The following is a 21,392-nucleotide window of genomic DNA, read 5'->3' as shown; positions in this document are numbered from 1 at the left end:
ATACTGAAAGTGATGTCTGTGGCAATTTACATATTTGTTTTAGGCCAGAAGGAACTGTAACATCTGACTTCCTGAAAAATTCATGACACTATTTCATTCACTAGGGAGTTTCAGTCCTTCCTGTTATGAAGTCTGATAATTTGTGGTCAATCAGAGCCTACATTTTGGGAAAAAAAACATCAACAGTTTGATTTAAAAGTTTTCAACTAAGTTAATTTACATCTCTGGGGAAGCAATGCTTACTGTGTCTATTATAAACCACTCGACCTAGTTGTGCTTCTCTATTAAAGGTCACCCTAATCTCAGATACCTCCTGAATGTGTAGGCACTCGTACATTGCAATCAGCTCAGCTCTCAGCCTTCTCTTTGATAAACCAAGTTCTATACGCCTCTCACTATAAAAGCCTTGATTCATTTGTTAGGTCTTCTCTGACTCCTTTTCAGATTTTCAATATACTGTTGAAACATAGATACTCCAAGTTAGAACAATACACTCAAATATACTTTCCCTTTACCTACTTAATTACATCTTTTTTGTTTTAACAAGAAATGCAATAATCTTCTTGCCTTAGCACTGACTTGGGAAGCACATCCCTAAATCTTTACTGACATGCCCATTTATCCATCTTGTGTGCTAGCACCATCACATGTCCTCCTCTACCTTAGCATGTGTTTTGACCCAGTCTGGGAGAAAGCTGGGTGAAACAGCACCAACCTGAAAATCTTATGTTGAAGCAGAGACTGCTTTCAGTAGGGTTTTCACTTAGAAAGTCTAATTTGCAAGACTTTATCAGACCAAGCTCAGGAGGCCAAGGATGAATTCCAGCCTTGACAGCAGAATTTTGTTTCTCCTAAACCAGTCTGAAATCATGGTTTAGACCAACATAAGCAAAAGGAAAAACATTCTACACTGTCCAACTGAAATAAAAACAGTGATTTAATAACCTTTTGCTATTCTGTCCTCCTTTGTCTTGGTATCTCTCTGTCTTAAATCAAGAAACTCTCATACAAAAAATAAAAATCAGGTAAATAACTCTGATGTTTCTCTGTCCCTCTCTTCTCCCCATATAATGTGATATGATTAAGCACAGAGATCAAAAAAAACCTGAGAAAACCTCTTTTAATTCTTTTCTACTATTAATATTTTCAGTGTTAGGAATATTTCCTCTGGCCTTCCTTCCCTTCATCCGTGGATATATTTATTGCATGTTAAAAATAATTTCTGTTTTAGAGAACAGTGATTAGGAAAGCCTTAGACTAGAATTAGTTATTAAATACCACTGCTGTTTTCGAAATTGTCATGTAAAAGATTAATAAAATTTAATATTTGATTCCTGTAGAAAGACTTAACCCAAAGAAAGAAAAAACTGGTGAGACACCACAGCAAAATAAAAATTCTGAATCTGGTCTCAGTTCTTATAAGGCTTATTTCTCAAGTGAGGACTATAAATACATAAAATGATTGTGTTTGTAATATGAATACCAACACCCTGAAGTAGAAAAATGTCAGATTTTCTGCTCTAGACAAGATTGGAGATTTCTATAGGTGAAATAAACAGAAAGCTGATGAAAATGTTTTAGGATAAAAGAGAATTCCCCCTCAAGCAAATGGAGAATGAATTAAAAAACAAATATCGGAGGTTTAATGCTTCCTTTATACTAAACTAAATCAGCTTTAAGTAATCGGCAGCTTCTTTTTTAAACCATCCAGATTACTCCTTTACCATAGTACAAGACTTTGTACCTGTAATATGAACTTTTAGGACCATGACAGACCAAACCTGAGAAAAAGACTTAAGTACAAACCCAATGGTTAAGCTCAAGCATTATCACAACTCACCTTCCCTTTGTGGCTATGCTGGCTCACAAGTTTAACTGTACATGCGTCACTTCACCTGACACAATATTCATTTGTAAAACAGGGATTAAAATATTTGCAACCTCACAAAAAGGCTGAAAGGTTTAAATAACATGTTTACAACTCTTCAAAATCATCCAATGGAAGATGCTATGTCACTGGTATCAAGGCTGCTGTTGCTCAGAACACTAGGCTGTGTTCCGCTAAACAAAAAAACACTACCAAAAACTTCTTGCCTCCAGAACCAGCAAAAAATAAAAACATACTACAGTATGAGACTTGCTGAAAATCAAACCAATAACATAGTCTGAAAAGCTATTCTTGTTATGCTACCTATTACTATCTGACAGTAAAATAATATGAATAGGTAAAATAATACAAAACATTACCTTTCAGTAAAATCCTGCCAGAACTTAAGCCTAGGAATTGTCAGAAAAGCAGCTTAGATAACATGTAGGGTAAACAAGGTTCCTGATTTGTGCTTTCCTCTAAGATAGTCCTTAGATGTGAGCCTTTTCTTAAGGGTCTGCTTTAAGTTTTGCTGACAGTTTTCTTTCTCCCAGCCTTTTCCAGAACACCAACAATGCAAAGATTAATGGTATATCCCATTGGGTGGGTTTGAATTTCCTCTACAGTTCTGAACTGTGCAAAGAGAGGAAAGGGACAAATTCATGGCCTTGATTAATTCTGTGAACAGGAGAGAATAAAGAAACTAGAAGCCTAGTCTTCTGAAATGAATTAATATCATTACTTTTCACATAGTTGAAAAAAATCTAAAAAGAGGATAAGTTATATATCTATATACACATTTGCATGTAAGTGTATGAAATGGCTGAATATAAAAAAGAAGCAAATCAGAACCAAGAACTGCATAAGTATGCTGGCTGACAGCTGTCATATACTCTTCATAGTAAGGAATAATAGGCTTTCTTCATTTAAAAATCAGTAATGATGTTTCCAGTTTGGGATTTTTGGCTTTTTTTATCAGTGCTGCACACTACACAAACAGCCTTTAAAATACTTCTAATTAAAAAGTGCTGTATTTAGATATGAATCTTTAAAGGAATATTCCATTTCTAATTGAACCTGTCCTGAAATTTAATGTAGTATCAAAGTCTGCTGGATATTTTTGTTCTGTTTTCTGTTTGGTGTGGGGTTTTTTTTCTTCTTTAAATCTAAGTAAATGAGACACAAAGCAAGGTAGAAACCTGTCTCTTCTATCAAATACATGAGCAAGAAATGTGATCCTCATTCCTTAGTGTAACTTGGGGAAGCAGCTGAAGTTTGTGGTTTCTCTACTGTGAGACCCAACAGGTTGAATACAGAGAAGACTGGTCTGAAATGCGCCGATTTTCAAATCAGCCTTTCTCTGTAGTTGAAGATCAGTAGCTGAAACAAGCTGGTCAGTGCTTCAGACCTGTGTATCACTGTTTTTCAGGTATGCTAAAGACAGGTTTCACACCACGACTGTAAACTGCCATACAGTGCTTTTAAATTGCCATAAAATTAACTGTATCTATATTAAAAGACCACTAGCTACATCCACATTTGGGGGGTGGGTGTGGGTGTGTGGGTGTGTGGTGGTGGGGAAATGTACAATAAGAATTAATTCTTGGCTACATTCTTATAATTTATTAACTAATAATTATTGCAGTAATTGTTAGTTTCTCATGGTACAATGCGATGAAGGTCTAATAGAGGGCAGGAAAGCTAGCCTCATACAGCCAGGATGCTGCAAAAGCAGCCACTACTGTATTCATCAGACACACAGAGCATTAGATTTCTCTAAAGGTGCTCCAGAATTTTGCTTAGGACAAGATGTATAATTAGAAATCGGCAAAACCTTTATAAGCACAGTGCTGCAACACATGTGCCTTGTTTGTCTTAAACTACAGCTTTGTGACTGCTTGCTTGGAGCGGAGGTGTTACCCTCACAGTCTTTATGGAAAACATCCTTCAGTGGTCTAACACCTGAAATATTTATGGCTAACAACCCTCTCCTTTTAACCAGCTTCCTTGTGTCATAAACGTGCTACTAACTTGAGAAGAAATTACTTCAGTGAAGATAAAGGCTTCTGGCTTTTACTACGCTGACCAGTAAAAAAGTAAATACTGCTGAAGTGTTGGGAGAGACAAACTCCAAGATTTCTGTAAAAAAAAGATGAAACACATAGCCAAGGAACAGATTTTCGTGAGGACTCAGCAAATGGTAAGATTTGTATGCAGAAACTGTATTTCTTTAAAGAATCAGGCTGATGACCTAATTACTTGTATGCACAATAATGGATGTATTGCAGCAATTAAGGAACCACTTTTCCAACAACCACACCGTGGACGCTTAGCTCCTGTAAAGTGGTAGGGAAAGGCTGCTGCGTGTGGTGACTTCTATTTCTCACCAGTGCATGTCAGTGCACTTTCACCTTACAGACAGGGTTTCCTATCTGGCTGCTTATCTGGGAACTGAGAGGAGGAAGCTCATCCATCCAATTCCTGTTAGAAAAAATACAAAGCAACAGGAAATAAGCAATAATTAATGTTTGAAGAGATTCTCCCTTAAAGCCGGTCTGTATTATTTTAAATACGGTGGGGGTTTTTCCTCAGAATAATATTAAAGACTAAAAACAAGGTGGAAAAGTACTTATTTAGGCTCACCAAATTAAGGAAGGGCTGCTCTTTGAAGAGTTTCCTGACAGGAACTAGGGAACCTTCATCTTCATATTAAAATACCACAAACTGTAAAAGCTGTCAAAGATTGACTGACAACTCCCTGCCTTTGGCAGCAATTTTTTCCCCATATCTAACTCAGTGTATCTTACCAGGTGTTTGCTTCAAACTCAATGTTTTTTGAAAGTTTCAGCTGAAATGGCTCAAGTCTTCTGTAGGGAAAATACACCACCTTAAATAAGCATTTTTCAGGTCCTCCAAAGGCTGAGAAGAACTTTTCCAAATACTGCTACTGCAGTTGAAAGAGGTCTCTGCTGGTCTGCACCAAAGCCATAGAAAGGCAAGGAGGAATTCCTGGCTCGGTACAAAAAAGCCTAAGGACACAAAGGAAAAGGGACTACAGGAACTGAAGAGAGGAAGATGTGGAAGGTTAAGGGTCTCTGCAGCGCTCTCTGTGAGAGGAGGGAGTCAGAGGAGCAAGCAAAGACTATCTACAGAGCTGAGTGAGGTCTGTGCTGCCAGAATTTGGGCTTTATCAGGTAGTTTCTGAACTTCTGCTTTCCTCACCTGTAACTATCTGGGAAAACACCTATTATTCTCTTTTATTCCCTTTATGAAAGGTACCAGGCTTATTCCTCATGTTCTAGTTTGGATGATTCTGGCTATGACTTGGAAAACACAAACTATTATATCCATAATAACTAAAACAGGAATGTTTTTAAGTGCTTCACACAGGAATAAAAGGCAAACCTGAAGTGCCTTTTGTGCCTGCATGACTTTAAAAAAGGGTATAAAATGTCCAGAAGAAAAAAATCTTGCCATTTCTTGATTAAAAAAGACAAAAACAACAAAAAAAAAATACAAAACAAACAGAACACCCAGCTACCCCCAAAACCACCTCTCCTTCTAAGGTAACTGCTTGAATTTCTTTTCTGTGCTGTTAATGAGCATAACTATAGCTCTTACAAAACTTCATATGCTCTCTGGAGCAGAGTGTTTCAGAGGGATATGAGCAGAGCAGGTCATTCCCATCCAGCACTTCACAAAAGGGAAAAGGAGAAATTGGAGCACATGGACAGGCTACTCAAAGAGGACCGTAGATAACGGGTTGGCAACATACAGTTGGCTGCATCTGTAATTTGCTCCTGCTGTGCACAATCCTGAGCTCCAGAGCGTACTTTGGCACTGCAACAGGGTGTTAAGTGGCTGGATTCAGACCCTGCTAAGGAAAGAGAAAGCTCCTGAGCCGCAGCGCTGTGCCAAAGCACTTGGCACAGCTGGGCGAGCCAAGCCAGCGATGTGAGTGCCCCACACTCTTATCTGCAGACCTCCACTTCTGCCTTGGCTGATTACTGGGCCCTTCAAATGAGAACTAGATAGGTAGCAAATACAAATGAGGAACATAATTGAAAATACAGAAGACGAAAGAGCAAATTAATCCTTCCCAGTCGTTGTCTTGGGGGTAAGCCAGGGATACTTAGTCCAGGCAGGGCTAATGCTGGAGAGGACACAGAGATTTCTGACTAAGTTACTAGTCAGCTCCTCTTTCCCTTCCTGTAGCCCATTCCAACTGGCTCACCTTCACTGACAGATGTAAAATACTTCTGGTCCACTTTGCAAGGGGACTGAGGGAACTCGAATATAAAGAATCAGCATAAACCTACTTGAAGAGAAACAGACACTGAAGCAGTAACTAGGCCACATTAACCAATGAGTCCTCCAAAATATGAAGGTATGAACCAGCATTTAGAAACCAATCATGGGCTAGCTAGATGGAAAAATATTTCACTAATATGAAAGCTACAAGAGTTGCTATAATCTTTGATTACCCCTGAGGCCATAACAAACTCAGAAGGAAGAATATGAATTGCTGATTATTTTCTATGATGATAGAATCTGCAAAGTTGCTGATACTGCTTTTGTGCAGACTGACGGGTCCCTGGCTGTACCACTTCAACTTAATTTGAATCACGTAATGCTGCTTTCATTTCAGGACCAGGTAGAATGTGTTGGGAGTTCTGAGATTTTTTTTTTTTTTCTGGAAAGTATATATTCTTTATGGAGAGATGCACTCAGTGATCATTAAGTTTGCCTTGCAAGAGAAATCCTGGCTTTCAGCCACTTTAGCACATGCATCATGATAACCTTCCACGATGTGATCACGAAGTGTCCTTTCTTCATTCTGTACCCAAGACAGATGACATAAGACAAAGAATCAGGCAGACATAGAGAAGGAATGGTACAGAAGGTGAAACTGCATGGTAGAAGCCAACAAGTGCAGAACTCAAAACTGCATGACAAATAAATGAACAATGGCAAGGGCAGTAATCTTAACTTTGATTTCCATCGACTTTATGTGCTAGATTTTGAAGTTTTTACAGATCTTTAGATGTAATCAGTATGCAAGATGTTACATGTTAAGGAATCATGAGAGTAATTTTAACATGCTAAAAAAGAGCTCTGCTTAAACAATACCTTTTTTGTACACATCCATTCCAAATTGGAAGCACCAATTTGGGAAGTTCCTATAATGCTGTTTTCCATTCTGCTATCAACAAGAGTATTTTAAATAAAACCAGCCAAGAATTTGATTCAAGCTACGCATTTCAGACAAAGGGGTATGAGTAACTGAGCAAGAGATTTTAGAACTTGATGCCAGGACAAATATGATGTCAGCTTTGGATTTGCTACTGCAGCACTTCTGAGAGGGTTTTTCCTTCTATGCGGCAACTCAGGTTCAGGCTGTCACAGTCTGGTCATGTCTGTCCTGTTCTGACAAAAGTGTTTGCTGGTGCTGTGAAAAGCCCAGGAAAGAAGAGAGCGCCTATTCTGCAATACCTCTCCACTTGGAATCCTTCATTCTGCCTCTAGAAGATCCCTTTCTGGCTGATCTGCTGAAACAAAAAGGCACCCTTACTAAGGAATAAAGGCATGTATTCAAGGAGTTAGTGCAATAACTCCCGAATTAATTTCTCCTATATCGTAAGCACATCCTATAGAACAAAGACAAATTTAATTGGGGCATGAATTGGTAAGTGCTATATATACATTCACAGCATTTTTAGAACAATTAATGGTTTCAGGAGTAACAGAAGGGAGGCATTTCAAACTAAATCACACCATTCTGTCAAGGAAATAAAATATACTTGAGGTAGGCATTTCTTTTAAAAAGGTCAGGGTCTGCTCAGTGCTTCATGTGAAAGTGACTGGAACTTTCACAAACAAAATAGGAACACTGATGTTTCATCTGGAGCATCACATATATTTTCAGAATTGAAAACTGTCAAAGTTAACTATATAAGAAAGGCTTTACCCCAGATTTTAAATATATTTCCATAAATATGAGAATTTATTTTGGAAACACTGTAGGGGGTGTTTTTTTAAACATGTTTGTAGTTAATATATTTTACCTTGTTTTTCCTGCCCTGGTAGTTACTATATCAAGCTCCTAAGCAGAAACTTTTCTTTTTTCAGGCCACTGAAATCACCTGCTGGCAAAATTTAGAAAAATGTTTCCATATCTGACTGCCATTGAAAATGAACAAGTGGATCCAACGTTTCCTCCTGTTTCCACATTTCTTTTTGCTGCCTTCAGTGAACACACACAAGCATGCATGTAGCGCTGGCACGCACTGCAGTGTCCCCACAGTCCTACCGAAGGCAAAGAGGTTGAGTGCTGCATGCTGGAAGTTTCACTGTCTACAGTCCTTGACAAGTCCTCTTGTGAGTGAAGTGCATAGATTTCCTGATTGATCCATAAGGCAAATAATGGTGCTTTTGGGGGGGAAGGGAAAAATGGTTCTTCTAATACTTTGTTCCTGCACAAGATTATAGCACTTTGGATGATGCATACTTTATGGGTCAGCTGGATTTAGCTCACTCAAAATTATCTTCTGGAAAAAGCCTTTTTACAGACTTTTACATACTCCTCACACATGCACTTCAGAGTGACAAAAAAAAAATTATATATACACAAACATGGAAATCTACATTTGCAAAGCTTGTGCTACGTCAGAAAGAAATTTCTTGACAGCTGGTGTTCACTGTGTCTGTCAGTAGATAACCATGAATGGTTTAGTTTTCCAATGAGCTTTAAAGTCCATTGTAAAAAACTGATAGGGAAAATCAATACCTGCAAGATAAATGGCAGCGTCTGTGAATTAGAAATACAGTAGTACTGAACTACGGTTCCTCAAAAAAAGAGAGCTTAAACACGCAGCATCTGTGGTGCATAACAGCATGATTTCGTATAACTACCAAGAATTCCAAGGGAGGAAACAGATATTGAGTCGACAATATTTGCCGATTACCCCAGGCCTCTTTTTTTTTTTTTTTAAACAAAACCCACAGAAGTTTGGAGAGGAGTGACAGGTGTGAAGAATAAACACTCTGGGAATTAGGCAAATGGAATGTAACCCAGATAAATGTAAGCTAGTGTACATAGGCAAAACCAGTCTAAATATCCAAATTAATCTGCCTCTAGAGGCTACAGCAACTCAGAAATTCAATAATACTGCAAGTATGCAAATAATGTTGGTTGACTTTACAGCTACAGCATCCCTAAAGAAAAGGTTCTCCAAGTCTTTATGTATAGTTCCATGAAAAAGCTCACCCATAAAACTAGTGCAACTGGAAAGCAGACAAATCAGTAAAAAATAAAAAACTTGAATGTATTAGAAAGAGAATGGAAAATTAATATGAATTGCATCATGCCTAGAAGATGAGATGATGCAGTACTTTCTTGAAATTGTATTGAGTTTTGGCCCTGCACTTTAAACATACCTGGATTTTTTTCTATCTTTTATCTCTTTGGACACACACATGCACCCCCTGTAATCTGCACACATGCACATCCCCACAACTCTCATTAATACACAATTTTCACATACACATTTTGTAATGAATTAGTAATATTTGATACTATTTATAATAAACCTTGGGCTGCTGACATCTGAAAGAAGCTGGCTGATATGTTACCTCATAACCATCCCACAGCACCGCATGCTGTAGCACAAGGCTTGTCAGCTAGATGTATTTGCAAGTCATGAAGAAAAAAAATTCCTCTTGCTGTTTTAACTTTAGACAGAAGGTGAGTTTGCGAAAGGAAACACTTGGCAGTGGTTCAGCAATCACCGCCTGGTGGTGATCACATCGCTTACCTTCCCATCCCCCACCCCTCCAGCAATTACAGTGACAAGTGTGATGCTGCACAGTTCAGGCAATGGTCACATACGGACAGATCGTACTTGCTGACTTGGCAGAAATGACCCAGAGCTGTTTCCTTCCTGTTGCTATTAGCTTACTGTTTGCCAAGGCATTCCATGCTGAATTACCTCTGCAAATGGAAACCTGAGTGGTAACATGCAGAATACTGGTTTTGGTGTACTCAACGCATTTAAGATAACAATTAATTAAGTTCCACAGCAAAAAAGCATTTTGGTAACATTCAGAACCATTTTACAAGCTGTTGAAGAAGTGAGAACTACAGAAAAGAGTATTTTTATAATTGCTGCTCTGATAAACATGGAGAACTACAGAAGCAATGAGCATTATTTTGGCAATGGTATTTTTTTTTTGCAAAAAACTAAGATGCTTTACCATAGACTAGAAGTAGCAGTTTCACATTTTTCACATGGACTGGCTGCTCAATTTTAAACTTTATTGATATTATACAGAATTAACAAGATCCTCCAATTGCTTCACTGGCTGTAATAGACCTAGCTTGAATAATGTCAGTGGAGGATCTAGGTTTTACCTGTTGATGTTTTTCCATTTTGCTTTTTTCTTTCTTACAGCACATGGAAACGCACATACCCAGGCAAATACTCAAAATGATTCTACTGGTCATCAATTCTCTAGTATGGGGTTTGTTTGGTTTGGGTTTTTTTTTTCAGTGTGCAAACACCACCCCAACAGACCAAGTTAAAAAAGGACCAGCCCTGTTCACAATAAGGCTGGGTACCACTCCAAGCCTTTCGCACAAGGGAGCAGCAGCCACCACAGCACAGACATAAAGGGTTCTCTAGAACTGTGTCAGCAATGCGCTGTTTTAAGGCAGCTTCAATACTGGATATTAGAACAGTCTTGGAAAGCATACACTGAAACTAAATGTGGAAACACCTTTACTTACTGTGTTAAAATTTGGGAAGAATCCAACAGCAGAGCTGCTGTCCACAGGGAAGGACATAAAGGGTTTGATATCCAGGGAAGGCTGCATCATCAAGGTAGGTGTGCGCACAAGGGTGGGAAGTGTAGTAGCGCCTGCCAAGAGCAAACAAAACCAGGAATTCATAGTATTCCCCTTTCCACATCACACACAGTATAGCTGACACAACTGCCAAGATAAAAAAATAATACAGAGAGGTAATAAAGTGGCTCTGTATAAGTTAATATCATTAAAAGAAACCTACTTCCACATAATACATATGAGGCAGAGAATTTCCCTATGGCCAGCCCCAGATGCTGAAGAGGACACATATGGTATATAAATCACACTGGCAGGTAGAATAAATCCTTTCTAAAGCTGAAAAATTCTCCTGTGCCAAAAAGGCCAGGCTGGGCGCTCATGAAAGTCAGATGCTTTTGCAGTTCATGGTTGCCTATCAGATCAGCTAGCACACACAATACATGCAAGCTGAAATCCAGAGGTTTGTTTCCAAATAGTGAGCTGCATGTTATTTTTCCCTTTTCTGACAGTAACTGTTAGGTACTGCACAAACATCATTTTACCTAACATTTAAAAAAAATGCTTTCTGTTCTACAGTGCAAGGCAAACAAAAGAAAAAAAAACCACCAACAATTAAATAATCAGCTAACACATAAACAAACACAACTCTTACATGCAATGCAAACTAGCATTTTCTTAAATGGAGCCCAGATCTTTCTCTCCAAATAACAGCTTTCCAGAAATCTACATGCTGAAGTTCTTTCTATATACAGCTGAGAATCATTCCCCAAGCAAGACCCCAAAGGAATAGGAAGGCACAGATGTCCAAATATTCATTTTTAAGTAGCTATCTGCGCTATTCACACAATAGTGTCTAGTACACAGCTTCCAGCTATGCCTGTGAGAGTACTTTTTTTCCTGAAATCATACAAAATAGATTTCAAAATAAATTTATCTCATTGAAATAAAAAAAATGCAAAAAAAAGTTTCAGTTTCTCCTTCCAGGGTTGAATAAATAATTCAACAATGACTGGAGCAGGCACTGGAACACAAGTGTCCCACACCTCTAAAGGAGGGTGAGTCACTCTCTGCCTCTCCTACCTCTGCCAGAATTTCTCCATAATTACCTCCTTCTCCCACTCACTGATGGTCAGCACATCAGCTGGGAGCATAACAGTCCTCTTAGGAGCTTCTCCGGTCTCAAGCAGAGCTGACACAATACCTAAGCTTTTTCTCACATTAGTCATCTGAGCTCTTTAAAACCAGTCAGGAATGTGGGGGGGGAAAAGAGGGCAGGGAAAGGAAACATTTTTCCTTCTTTTCTCCCATAAAATCGAATCACTTGCATCTACTTGCAGGATGCCAGGCAATCCATATGGGCTGCCTGAGTACCAGTCTTCCATTAAGGGATCTCCCTTTCTCCCTGTTAAGGACACACAAAATTGAAGGCGGAGTAGAATTTTTCCTCCTTTTCATCTCATCAACCTGCCTCCACAGGCACAATTTCAAAACCATCTTACAGTATTCAAGAGGAAAGCTGAGCTCAGATGCCAGATGGGGCTGCATGGATTTTTTGGATGACCAAACACTGATAACTAGCCCTGAGCTCAAATTTTGTAGATGCTGGAGAGACAGTCATTTCGATCACAGCTGCAGCACAGTAAACATTATATTATGGCCTAGCAGATAAATACCAGGCTGTAATTTATTCTCTGTTTCTTCTATAGGAAAAGTGTGATGCTTGCACAAAGATGGGTCATTGACAACTATGGAGAGAGAATTGTTTAACACCGTCCCAACTGAGCTGCACAACTTGAAAGGAAAAATATGCTTGAGAGACTTCCCCAGAATATTTTCTCCCCTCAATACTTTCATAAATGTAAGGTTTGTTTCTGCATAAGCCCATGAAATTAATTGACAGTTGTACTTAATTAACTGTAAGTCAAAGCTTAATCAAGTGGAGTCACAAATGTCAAAAAGCTAAAGGCTAACATGCCTATGGTTACTTCTTCACATCCATAATGAAAAAAATGCAGCACCAGGAAAACAGTGCGTCAGAGGATTTATCCAAAGAAAATATCTTCAACTGCAAAAATGACAATTATTTCTACTAGCTGGTTCTGAAACAGTAGATTTACATAATTTGGATTTCAGAGTTGTATTCAAACACCAGATATGTTGTATTCAATTACCTGAGGCCCATAAAGTGCCATCATCAATCTAACTTCCAGAAGTTTCTCTTTGAAGTTCATAAGCAATTACAGATCCATGAAGTTAATAGAGCTGTCCTCTCTTTACATATACATACTTCAATGAAGCTAGCTATGATTACATATTTTAACTAAACTTTACAGAAAAAAAAACCAACAGAGTAGAGCTAAAATTATGACTGACTTAAAACCAGAGTTAAGCTACATTTCTGGTGTTGTCTTTAACTGAGGTATAGAAAGCATTTAGCATAAAAGTTTTAAAAAATCAAAAAACAGTTAGCATCCCCTTGCAAACAATGCACTTCTTTGTACTCCTTGGCTGAGTACAGATAATTTCATGCTACAAAGACATTTGAAATCTACCTGCAGTTTTGCAGTCCATGGTCTTTCTGCTGCCAGAGTAACTATATGAACAGTAGACTAGGACACATTTGGAGTCCGTACAGAATAGAAAACATACACACCTACCAGATTGATCAGTGGAGGCATCAATAATAACAAATTTCTTCACCTCTCTTCACCAGTTTACTACTGCAACTATTGCCAATCAAATACCAGTGACCCTGTTTGACTGAAGTCTGATTTTTAGACCCACCTTTTGAGGGCCTCTGGAAGAACAATCAGATAAAGACGACCTAAACTACAGGTGGAAGCACTTCAGGATAAAATCATCAAATGAGACAGAAAAGGGCACAGTTTTACACTGGCATTGCTCCCAAAGGTCAAACAGATTCTCACCATCACTTCACCAAATCTGTATGCAAACCTGAGCTAAGCAGGAATACTGGCACAAGAAAGATGTAACTGACAAGCTTCATTATCTTCATAAATCTAGCAGATGTTTACCATTTCATTAGCATTTTAATGATAAAGACAACTTACCATGTCAAACACAGATTGTTTTAAACTACTGGCATAAATATAACTGATCGTTCTTGTAAATTCATCTGCTCATTTCAGCTTCATAATTTTTAAGCAGTATTATACCTTTGTAACTTCAATTTTAACTCCCACAGCAGGAGTTACCTACATACTGGAGATGCAAGCAGCAGAGAGACTTTGCCAAAAGGCACTGATCTTCACTGGCTCCTTCATCCTTTTCTAAGAGGCTTCACTCACACTCCAACGCACCGAGACTCCGATGTTTTTGCAAAAATTATGAAAGATTGCAATCTTTATCCAAAGTTGCTCTGTCTCTAGCAAAAAAGGCATATAATTAATAGATTAGGCAGTGAAAGTGATGTTTTGGGGAAGCAATTAGAAAGCCTTGCATCGGTCACTCCTGTGGCAAGACGAGCCCCAGGGGCAGTGAAACACGCTTTACCCAGGTGCCAGGGAGGGGACAGACGGCACAGGCACTGGAGGAGCCTCTGCCAACTACCCCCTGCAGCTCTTTTACAGCTTCACAGAAAAGCTGCAGAAGCCAAGACTGGCAAGGTCACAGTTTTGGCAGAGGCAATCACAGTTAACTTTGGCCATGGTTATCGGTCACTGCTCATCTTTCTCAAGTGACAGCAGTGTCAAGTTCAGTCAAATCTAAGCACACTATTTCTCACTCTCTACCTCCCGAGAACAATTTGTGGAAGTATTACTTCTATGATTTTCTTCCTATATGCTTTTATATATCACTAACAAAAAAAAAAAAGGTCTAATATATGCACATTATTTCCATTGATTTGGGTCAGTATGAGACCATTACATAAAAAAACAAATTCTATTAGAAAACTTACTCATCTAAAACGCATTTTGTGAACAACTTGAGCATACTTAAAGAAATTAATTACCTTCCAGACTTGAAAGTACGTTCTTCCAAAGTATTCATTAAAGACAACTGTAGAGAAATCTAAAGCCATACTCAAGTCTCTCCCCCTTTTTGTATTACCTACAGATGTTACTACAACGTTTTAATCCTCTGATCCAAGGAAGCAGTTCACACTCAGAACAAGAGCAGTGGAAGAGTAATTGAAGTGCCATCAGAACTGAATAAAAGTATCCAGCTGATAAATTTCTGTGAACTGGCCAATCTACATCCACCTCAAACTGCACATGGTTGCCTTTGTTTTAACTTGTGCCATGGACAGTATTTGGGAAAAATTCAGAGGGACACTGAGTTAGTTATTCACACCTAGCACTACTTCAGCACATTACGCCGAGAGTTTTCAGTTTATGGACAAGCCGTGCTGGCTTTTTCACTTCTGAATTACCTGACCATTTTCAACTATGAGAAACCTTTATTTCTACCCCAGTGTTGAGTAGTCTCATCTGGCCAGTGAAGGGTAGCAATGTAACTGATGAGATAGGTCAGTTCTGGGCTTTCTCCCCCCTTGACCTCTTTAGCACAGCATTTTTAAGATGCTGCTTGAGCCAAGAGTATCCCCTTCAAGGGTGGATGACAAGTTGCCCCTTTCATTTTGCCCACGTTGGCTGAATTCATTATGGACTGTAACCACACCATGCACAGCCACTCTGCCTTCAGACCTCGCGTCTCCATTTACAGCATTTTCCTTCAGAACTCCAGAAGATGGAAGCCCAGACAGGACATAGTTGAAACAGCTCCCTGGAAGGATTCTGAGGTAATTCTGCATGCATTCATCTATAAGCTTTGTCTGGGACCCTACAGGTTCAGTAGAGTTAATTAATTTGTCAGTGGAAGTTTTGAACATTGTCAGAAATATTTACTTCAGCACATGGCTCAGAAAACATTTTATGAACAGGTTAGAGCCAGAGGTAGTAGCTAGGCTTTCATACTGAATAAAAATCTCTTCAGCTCTACTGCCAATGCCTTGCAAAAAACTAAAAAAACGAAAAGCTCACCACCACCAAAAAAAGCACAAGAATTTCCTACACTTACTTCTAGCAACTTTATGGGAAGATTGGTACAATGAAATTTATGTTTATAAAAAAAAAAAAACACAAACCAGCTAACTACAGAAATGCATGCCATTAAAAAATAGCTTTCTTCCCTTATATCTGATGCCTCCATTGCATCATGCCCCAGATCTATCTCCCTTCACTACAGTTTCTTTCCCCCCACAAATGACAGGTAAGAATAAATCACTCATAAGTCACTATGTTTTATAGTTTAGGTATTTAGATCTTTCCCAAGACTTACTATAAATATTAGTCTTCTTTTCCTTCTCAGTATAACCAGTTTACAGGATTCAGAAATTTTCTAATTTTGCCTGTTTAGTTACAGCTATACACGGGCATTAGAGAATGTCATGTGTTTCTGTTTATGCCTAACAAACTGCTAAAACCAAGTTAAGCCCAAGTGAAATAATTCTGAGTTTCTGAACAGCACATGTTGATTATCAAAATGCTTAAGGAAAAAGCTATTGTGGAAGTACTCCATTAATAATACTCATGAAGGGGAACCTTACGACATTCACATTCTCCCCTCTTAAATAAGAAGCCATGTGAATAAATACAGCATTTTAGTAGATTCCCCCACCCCAGGATTCACTTAGCAGAAGAAACATCGCTTCCTTATAATACAGTATTATGATAAATGAGACTTATGACACCCATAGGGATTCCAGTCTGTCAAAAGTAAAGTAGTCAAGGAGAGATAAGACCATTACTTCAACAGATTTTCCCAGCTGGTGAATTAACATGATCCTAAGAGATATCTCACTATCCAGGCAACTTATTTTTAAAAATAACTTGAAGCAGAAGCCCAGCATATATGAGATATGGCACAGCCCCCAGGAAAAATGCTAACAACCTCTCTGCCTCCAGGGCACTATACAAACTCACTAATGAATGAGGATGCAGCTCCTTTGAGAGCTTATATGATTACCATCCGAGCTACTGATACACATGCATCTTTTAAAACTTGGATAGTGCACTGAATTCATGTCTCAAACATTATTCAGATGTCAATGGAGCAATCAGACCTCCCACCAACTTATTAATGGATTTAAAAAGCACAAGCCATAGACATCCATCCATGTTTGGTAAATAAAAACATGTAAATCCTCAAAAGATGCAGGTTGCTTCAGAAGCCACAAGGCAAGGCAGCAAGAACTGGTGTAGAGCTTATGGCTACTCAACAGCACTAGCAAGAACCACTCTGTGTAACACTCATAACACAAGTGATGAGAAACCATTGGCCCAGGTCTAGCCTTCCATAGCAACATGTGGATACAAAATGACATGCCAAATATTTTGCACTCCATTCTGAATTTAATTTTTCAGTAGATGTTTCAGCAAACCCAGGGGCATTTGATGCAACTTCACCGCAACATACAAATTATCTGTATGTAATAGTTTAAGCTCTTCGTGCTCAAGAATGACTTCTCTAAAAAACATGTCAGATTATGAAAATTATCTCCCTACAAATGAAAATAATTTCCAGTATGCTTGAGCACGAAGTTAGTATTTCCATTATTAACCAAAGAGAAATAAATTTTCTGTGAAGACATGCTAACAGAATTCCGTATTGTCCTTTTGTATAAAATGAGATATCATGAAATGAAGTATTTCTACATTTCAAATACATGTAGGATTCCACCAACTAGGTCAATACCAAAAATAAATTGAAATCTGGAGTTGCTGAAATGAATGGAAGCTCTGCCATTTAATCAATCCAAAAAGGCAACCACCACTTACCTAATATTGATAATCATTTATAGCTCATTTACAATTAGAAGTATAGCTATATATTGCATGTATTTCACAAGAATTCTAAAAATAAAAACTTAAACCTACTTGTACTTACAAGTAAGCAAATCTTCATTAGATCAGACCCTTCATCATCAAAGTATTAGGGGCAGCCTTGGAATTACTTTTAACTTCTATGAATTGTTAATATTCTTCTGTCTAATTGTTTTCCATCTCCAATGCCTTATGATTGAAGGGTGTTAATTTCAAAAAATAAAAATGTAGACTACAGATCACAAATACTATGCATTACTTGATATGAAGGCAATCATGGAAAAGCTGATATTGAGAATCTCTATTATAATAATATTAATAATCAAGAGACCTGTGTCAATATTTATTTTTCTAATCTCTACAATTAGTACATCAAAATCTAGGAGAACAAATTATGACATGTACCTGTTGGGGGGAAGGGCAATGGGAGGGTAAAGGCACAACAATAGGAAACTGAAATTTCAGTATTTCAGAGACTAATACATCAAAACATTAATCAAGAAAAATCTCATTCTCTTGCAGCTGTACTGCATTACTAATAGTTTGCAATAACAACAGGAATCCCTGTAGGTTCTGTATAGAAGATACCAGAACAGATGGAGTGGGAAGAGAAGTCCAATAATTAGAAGTGGAACAGATTATCTTGCATTTTCCTTAAATAACTGTGTTACAATTGCCTGATCAAAACATTTGGAAGAGCCCTGTCCTTCCCTGATTTGCAGAACGTATGACTCACACTCCTGTCCTCTTTCTCCTTTAGCCACCACTCTTGTGTTCTTGCAGCTGAGAAAGGACTTGCACACCTGCACAGCGGACAGCCTAAATTTTACAGGAATTGTGCTACACATTTTTTTTCAGTATGTATATTCCCAAGTCAAGTGAACTCCAGAAGTACTATACTACTATCAAAGCACATTTGTTAGTGCTAGCTCCTTATCAAGTCTAAGCAATTAAATAAATTTCGGAATATCCTTCACTATATTTAGAAGAAATATGCTGTCTGCATCACAACTGCTGTTTGCTGTTATCTATAGGTAACATGGAAATATCTGTCATTAGTTTCTTAAAGAGCTAATTCTCTAGACTTCTAAAGCAACCAAGAGAATCTATCTGACTGGAAAGCAGCAGCACATTATAGCTTAATACCATCAAGCTCAGTAAGTTGTATTTTATTCTAATCAAACAGTGACAACTATTAAAATGCAATGCTCCTGCCTGCATTAAAGTCAGCTGGAGCTTTGCAGTCTATCCCAGTTTCTTGTTCTTAGAATCTCCTGGCTTGCTCAAGCCTCTGCCTCTGGTATCCACAGCCCGAGTGAACAGTTCTGCCTCCTCCTCTGTTCTTATCTGCTTCTAGGAAACACGGCTTTGAGTTGGTTTTGCTTTGACATTTGCAAAGTATGACAGAAGAAACAGCTGCATCCTTTTCAGCTCTCTATTCTCTTGCCATCTGCACTACTGGGGATCTTTTTGAAATCCTCAGAATCCTTTTTCTTGATTTATTTAAACCAGGCCCTCCCTTGGCTTTTTTATTCTCCCAACAAAAAGGCACAGTGAGAGAGGGGGTGTGTTTGCTTTCCTTCTGACACCCTTAACTAAAAATATGACATCACCACGTGCCTGCTGAAGTCATAATCTTGTCCAGCGCATGGTGCAGCTTCCATGCCAGTCCCTGTTTTTTTCCTTGGTGCACATTCTCAAGTGCTAGGCATCAAGCCTGTCGGCAGCCCAGGATGAAATACTGCACTCCCTTCCCTCTTGGTTCAGGATTCTGATTTAACACAATGTTTCATTACAAACTGAATCTCCCCTATGAAGGAAGAGGAGCAAAAAATCCCAATTTACATTACACTGAAAGTTTTACAGTCTGGGGGATGGGACTTGGTTGCAGTTAGCTTTTTAGAGAGTCTGTTATCACTTCACCTCTCATATAACATGATGCTTCTCAAAATCCAGCTCTTGCCCTGAATTCTGTCACCACTGAGCTCATCATCTAACCCTCAGCGAGCCTCAGCACAGACTTTCTCTCAGGAGCTACTGAGTTGCTATTCACGAACACCAACCAATTCTGTCACCGGGAGTGCTGCTGGGTGACTCTTGTTATTAGTTGGTCAAAACCATTATGCTTTAACTTTTACATGTGGGGGATTCTTGCTCCTTATTCCACTTCAATACTCCAAGACACCAGCTTGGCAATGCTGTGTACAAAGGTAATAGGGGTCTAGACCTATATGCATCCTCACAAATGTGTCCAATCACTTAAGCATATTAGACAATTTCCAACTTTCTTAAAAGTCATCAAATTTCATGCCTCATTGGCTTTTCTCATGTTACACAATCATCTACAGAAAATACAGTTACTCAAGTTACTTCTTGTTTTTGTAAGTTCTTCTATTGGTATTACTCCCTAAATATCCTTCAGATAAAAGATGTCAACAGCAGCTAATTTAGGTTGTTGAAAGTGGTCTATTGAAACTATCTGCAATAGAAAACAAGATCTTTGCTGAATGAAATCTAGTTTTCCTTCCAATGAAAATTTCCAATTTTCCAGTAATTTCAAAAGAAGTCTGAACATCCAGTTGACCCCCTTTTCCACCCAAAAGGCCACAATTTCAGTCACAATCTTTCCCTTAGGTGCTATTATTTGCATAGCTAGATACATGTTTTTAGAACCACTATCCTTCTGTTTAGAAATAAGAAACAGTGAGACAGGGAAGAAAGGCAGATTTAAAAACCTTAACACTGTCGATGTAGCCTACATTCCACACTGAATTTAACTGCTCTGCCATGGCACAGGGCATGCAGCATACAAGCACCTGTCCAAAAGAGGTCAAACATGTAAAGGTAGTGGGCAGATGCAGTTTAAGTCCAACACATGCAGTTTAAGTCCAAGTGATACAACCTTTTTTCTAAGACTGCTCTACTGAAGGAATTCCTAGATGGCTCAGAAGTAGTTTAAAGAAATAAAGAACTATTTCATAATTTCCTAGTTAATACTACAGAAAAGTTCCTCTGTCCAAACTTCTCTAATTCTTCCTTGTACTCTATCTGCTGCCCCTAACTAAAGCAACAAGAATGTCTTTGTAGGGTTTCAACTTTCTCTTAATCAAATGACATACTATTCTCCTTCTTTTCAGAGCCCTCACTCATAAAAGTCACAGCAAGAGACAAGTCAGAGCTCCGTTTCTCAAGCTTTCCAAGTCACTAGCGTGCCCTGTTGTATTGTACCTGGAAACACAAAAAGCACAGAGACTTCACCCCACTCCAGAACGCAGGAGCCAGACTCAGCACTTCTTTCACCTAAAAATACAGATGAAGATACTTTAACCTGGCTGTGAAACAAGCACAAGAGTTGCATTTCTGACCAAAGTTCTTTAGGCCATTTAGAAATTGAAGACTGATAAAAGTTCACCAGTGCCTTATAATACTCATAAGCTGCAGAGGTTTTTGCTATGACCACACAACCACGAATCATTTTAGCAAAGCAAAAGCATAATAAACCACAGACCACGTAGTCCCATAAAGGCTTCCCACTATTAATCAGTGCCACGATGCTTACCTTAGCCGCTAACGTTACAATCCACTTCCTCTTCAGCTTTTAAACATACATATAGAATAAGACTCAGAGAGAAATAATCCTTTCATTTCAACATGGTGCTTTTGTGATGCTGGATACTATGAGGCAGTGGGCAACCAGCAAGCCTGAACAAATCCGGACTGTTGTAATTGTGTGCTTAGCTTTAATTACCCTTGAGGAGAGCATTTGCAACTTGACTCCTTGGCAACACCAGATCAAATATAACTTAAAAGACTGATAAACTCTGTTTCAATGGCATTT

General features: G+C 38.5%; 1 protein-coding gene across 12 annotated transcripts in view; it reads right to left on the bottom strand.

The window, feature by feature from the left end:
- Positions 1 to 21,392, bottom strand: part of ZNF385B (zinc finger protein 385B) — a 168,234-nt gene that overhangs the window by 47,531 nt on the left and 99,311 nt on the right. For 8 of the 12 annotated variants that reach the window (XM_056349327.1, XM_056349322.1, XM_056349332.1 and 5 more), the window contains one exon: positions 10,653 to 10,783. In XM_056349327.1, coding sequence (XP_056205302.1) covers positions 10,653 to 10,783 — 131 coding nt within the window. Of the gene's footprint in view, positions 1 to 10,652; positions 10,784 to 13,932; positions 13,953 to 20,782; positions 20,833 to 21,392 lie in introns of those variants that run through there. The other 4 variants (XM_056349324.1, XM_056349331.1, XM_056349323.1 and 1 more) reach the window with 4 other exon arrangements.

This window comes from Falco biarmicus, chromosome 8 (assembly GCF_023638135.1).
Source record: "Falco biarmicus isolate bFalBia1 chromosome 8, bFalBia1.pri, whole genome shotgun sequence".
Taxonomy (NCBI): Eukaryota; Metazoa; Chordata; class Aves; order Falconiformes; family Falconidae; genus Falco; species Falco biarmicus.
Note: the sequence above shows the minus strand (reverse complement) of the source record. Positions and strands in the feature narration are given on the sequence as shown.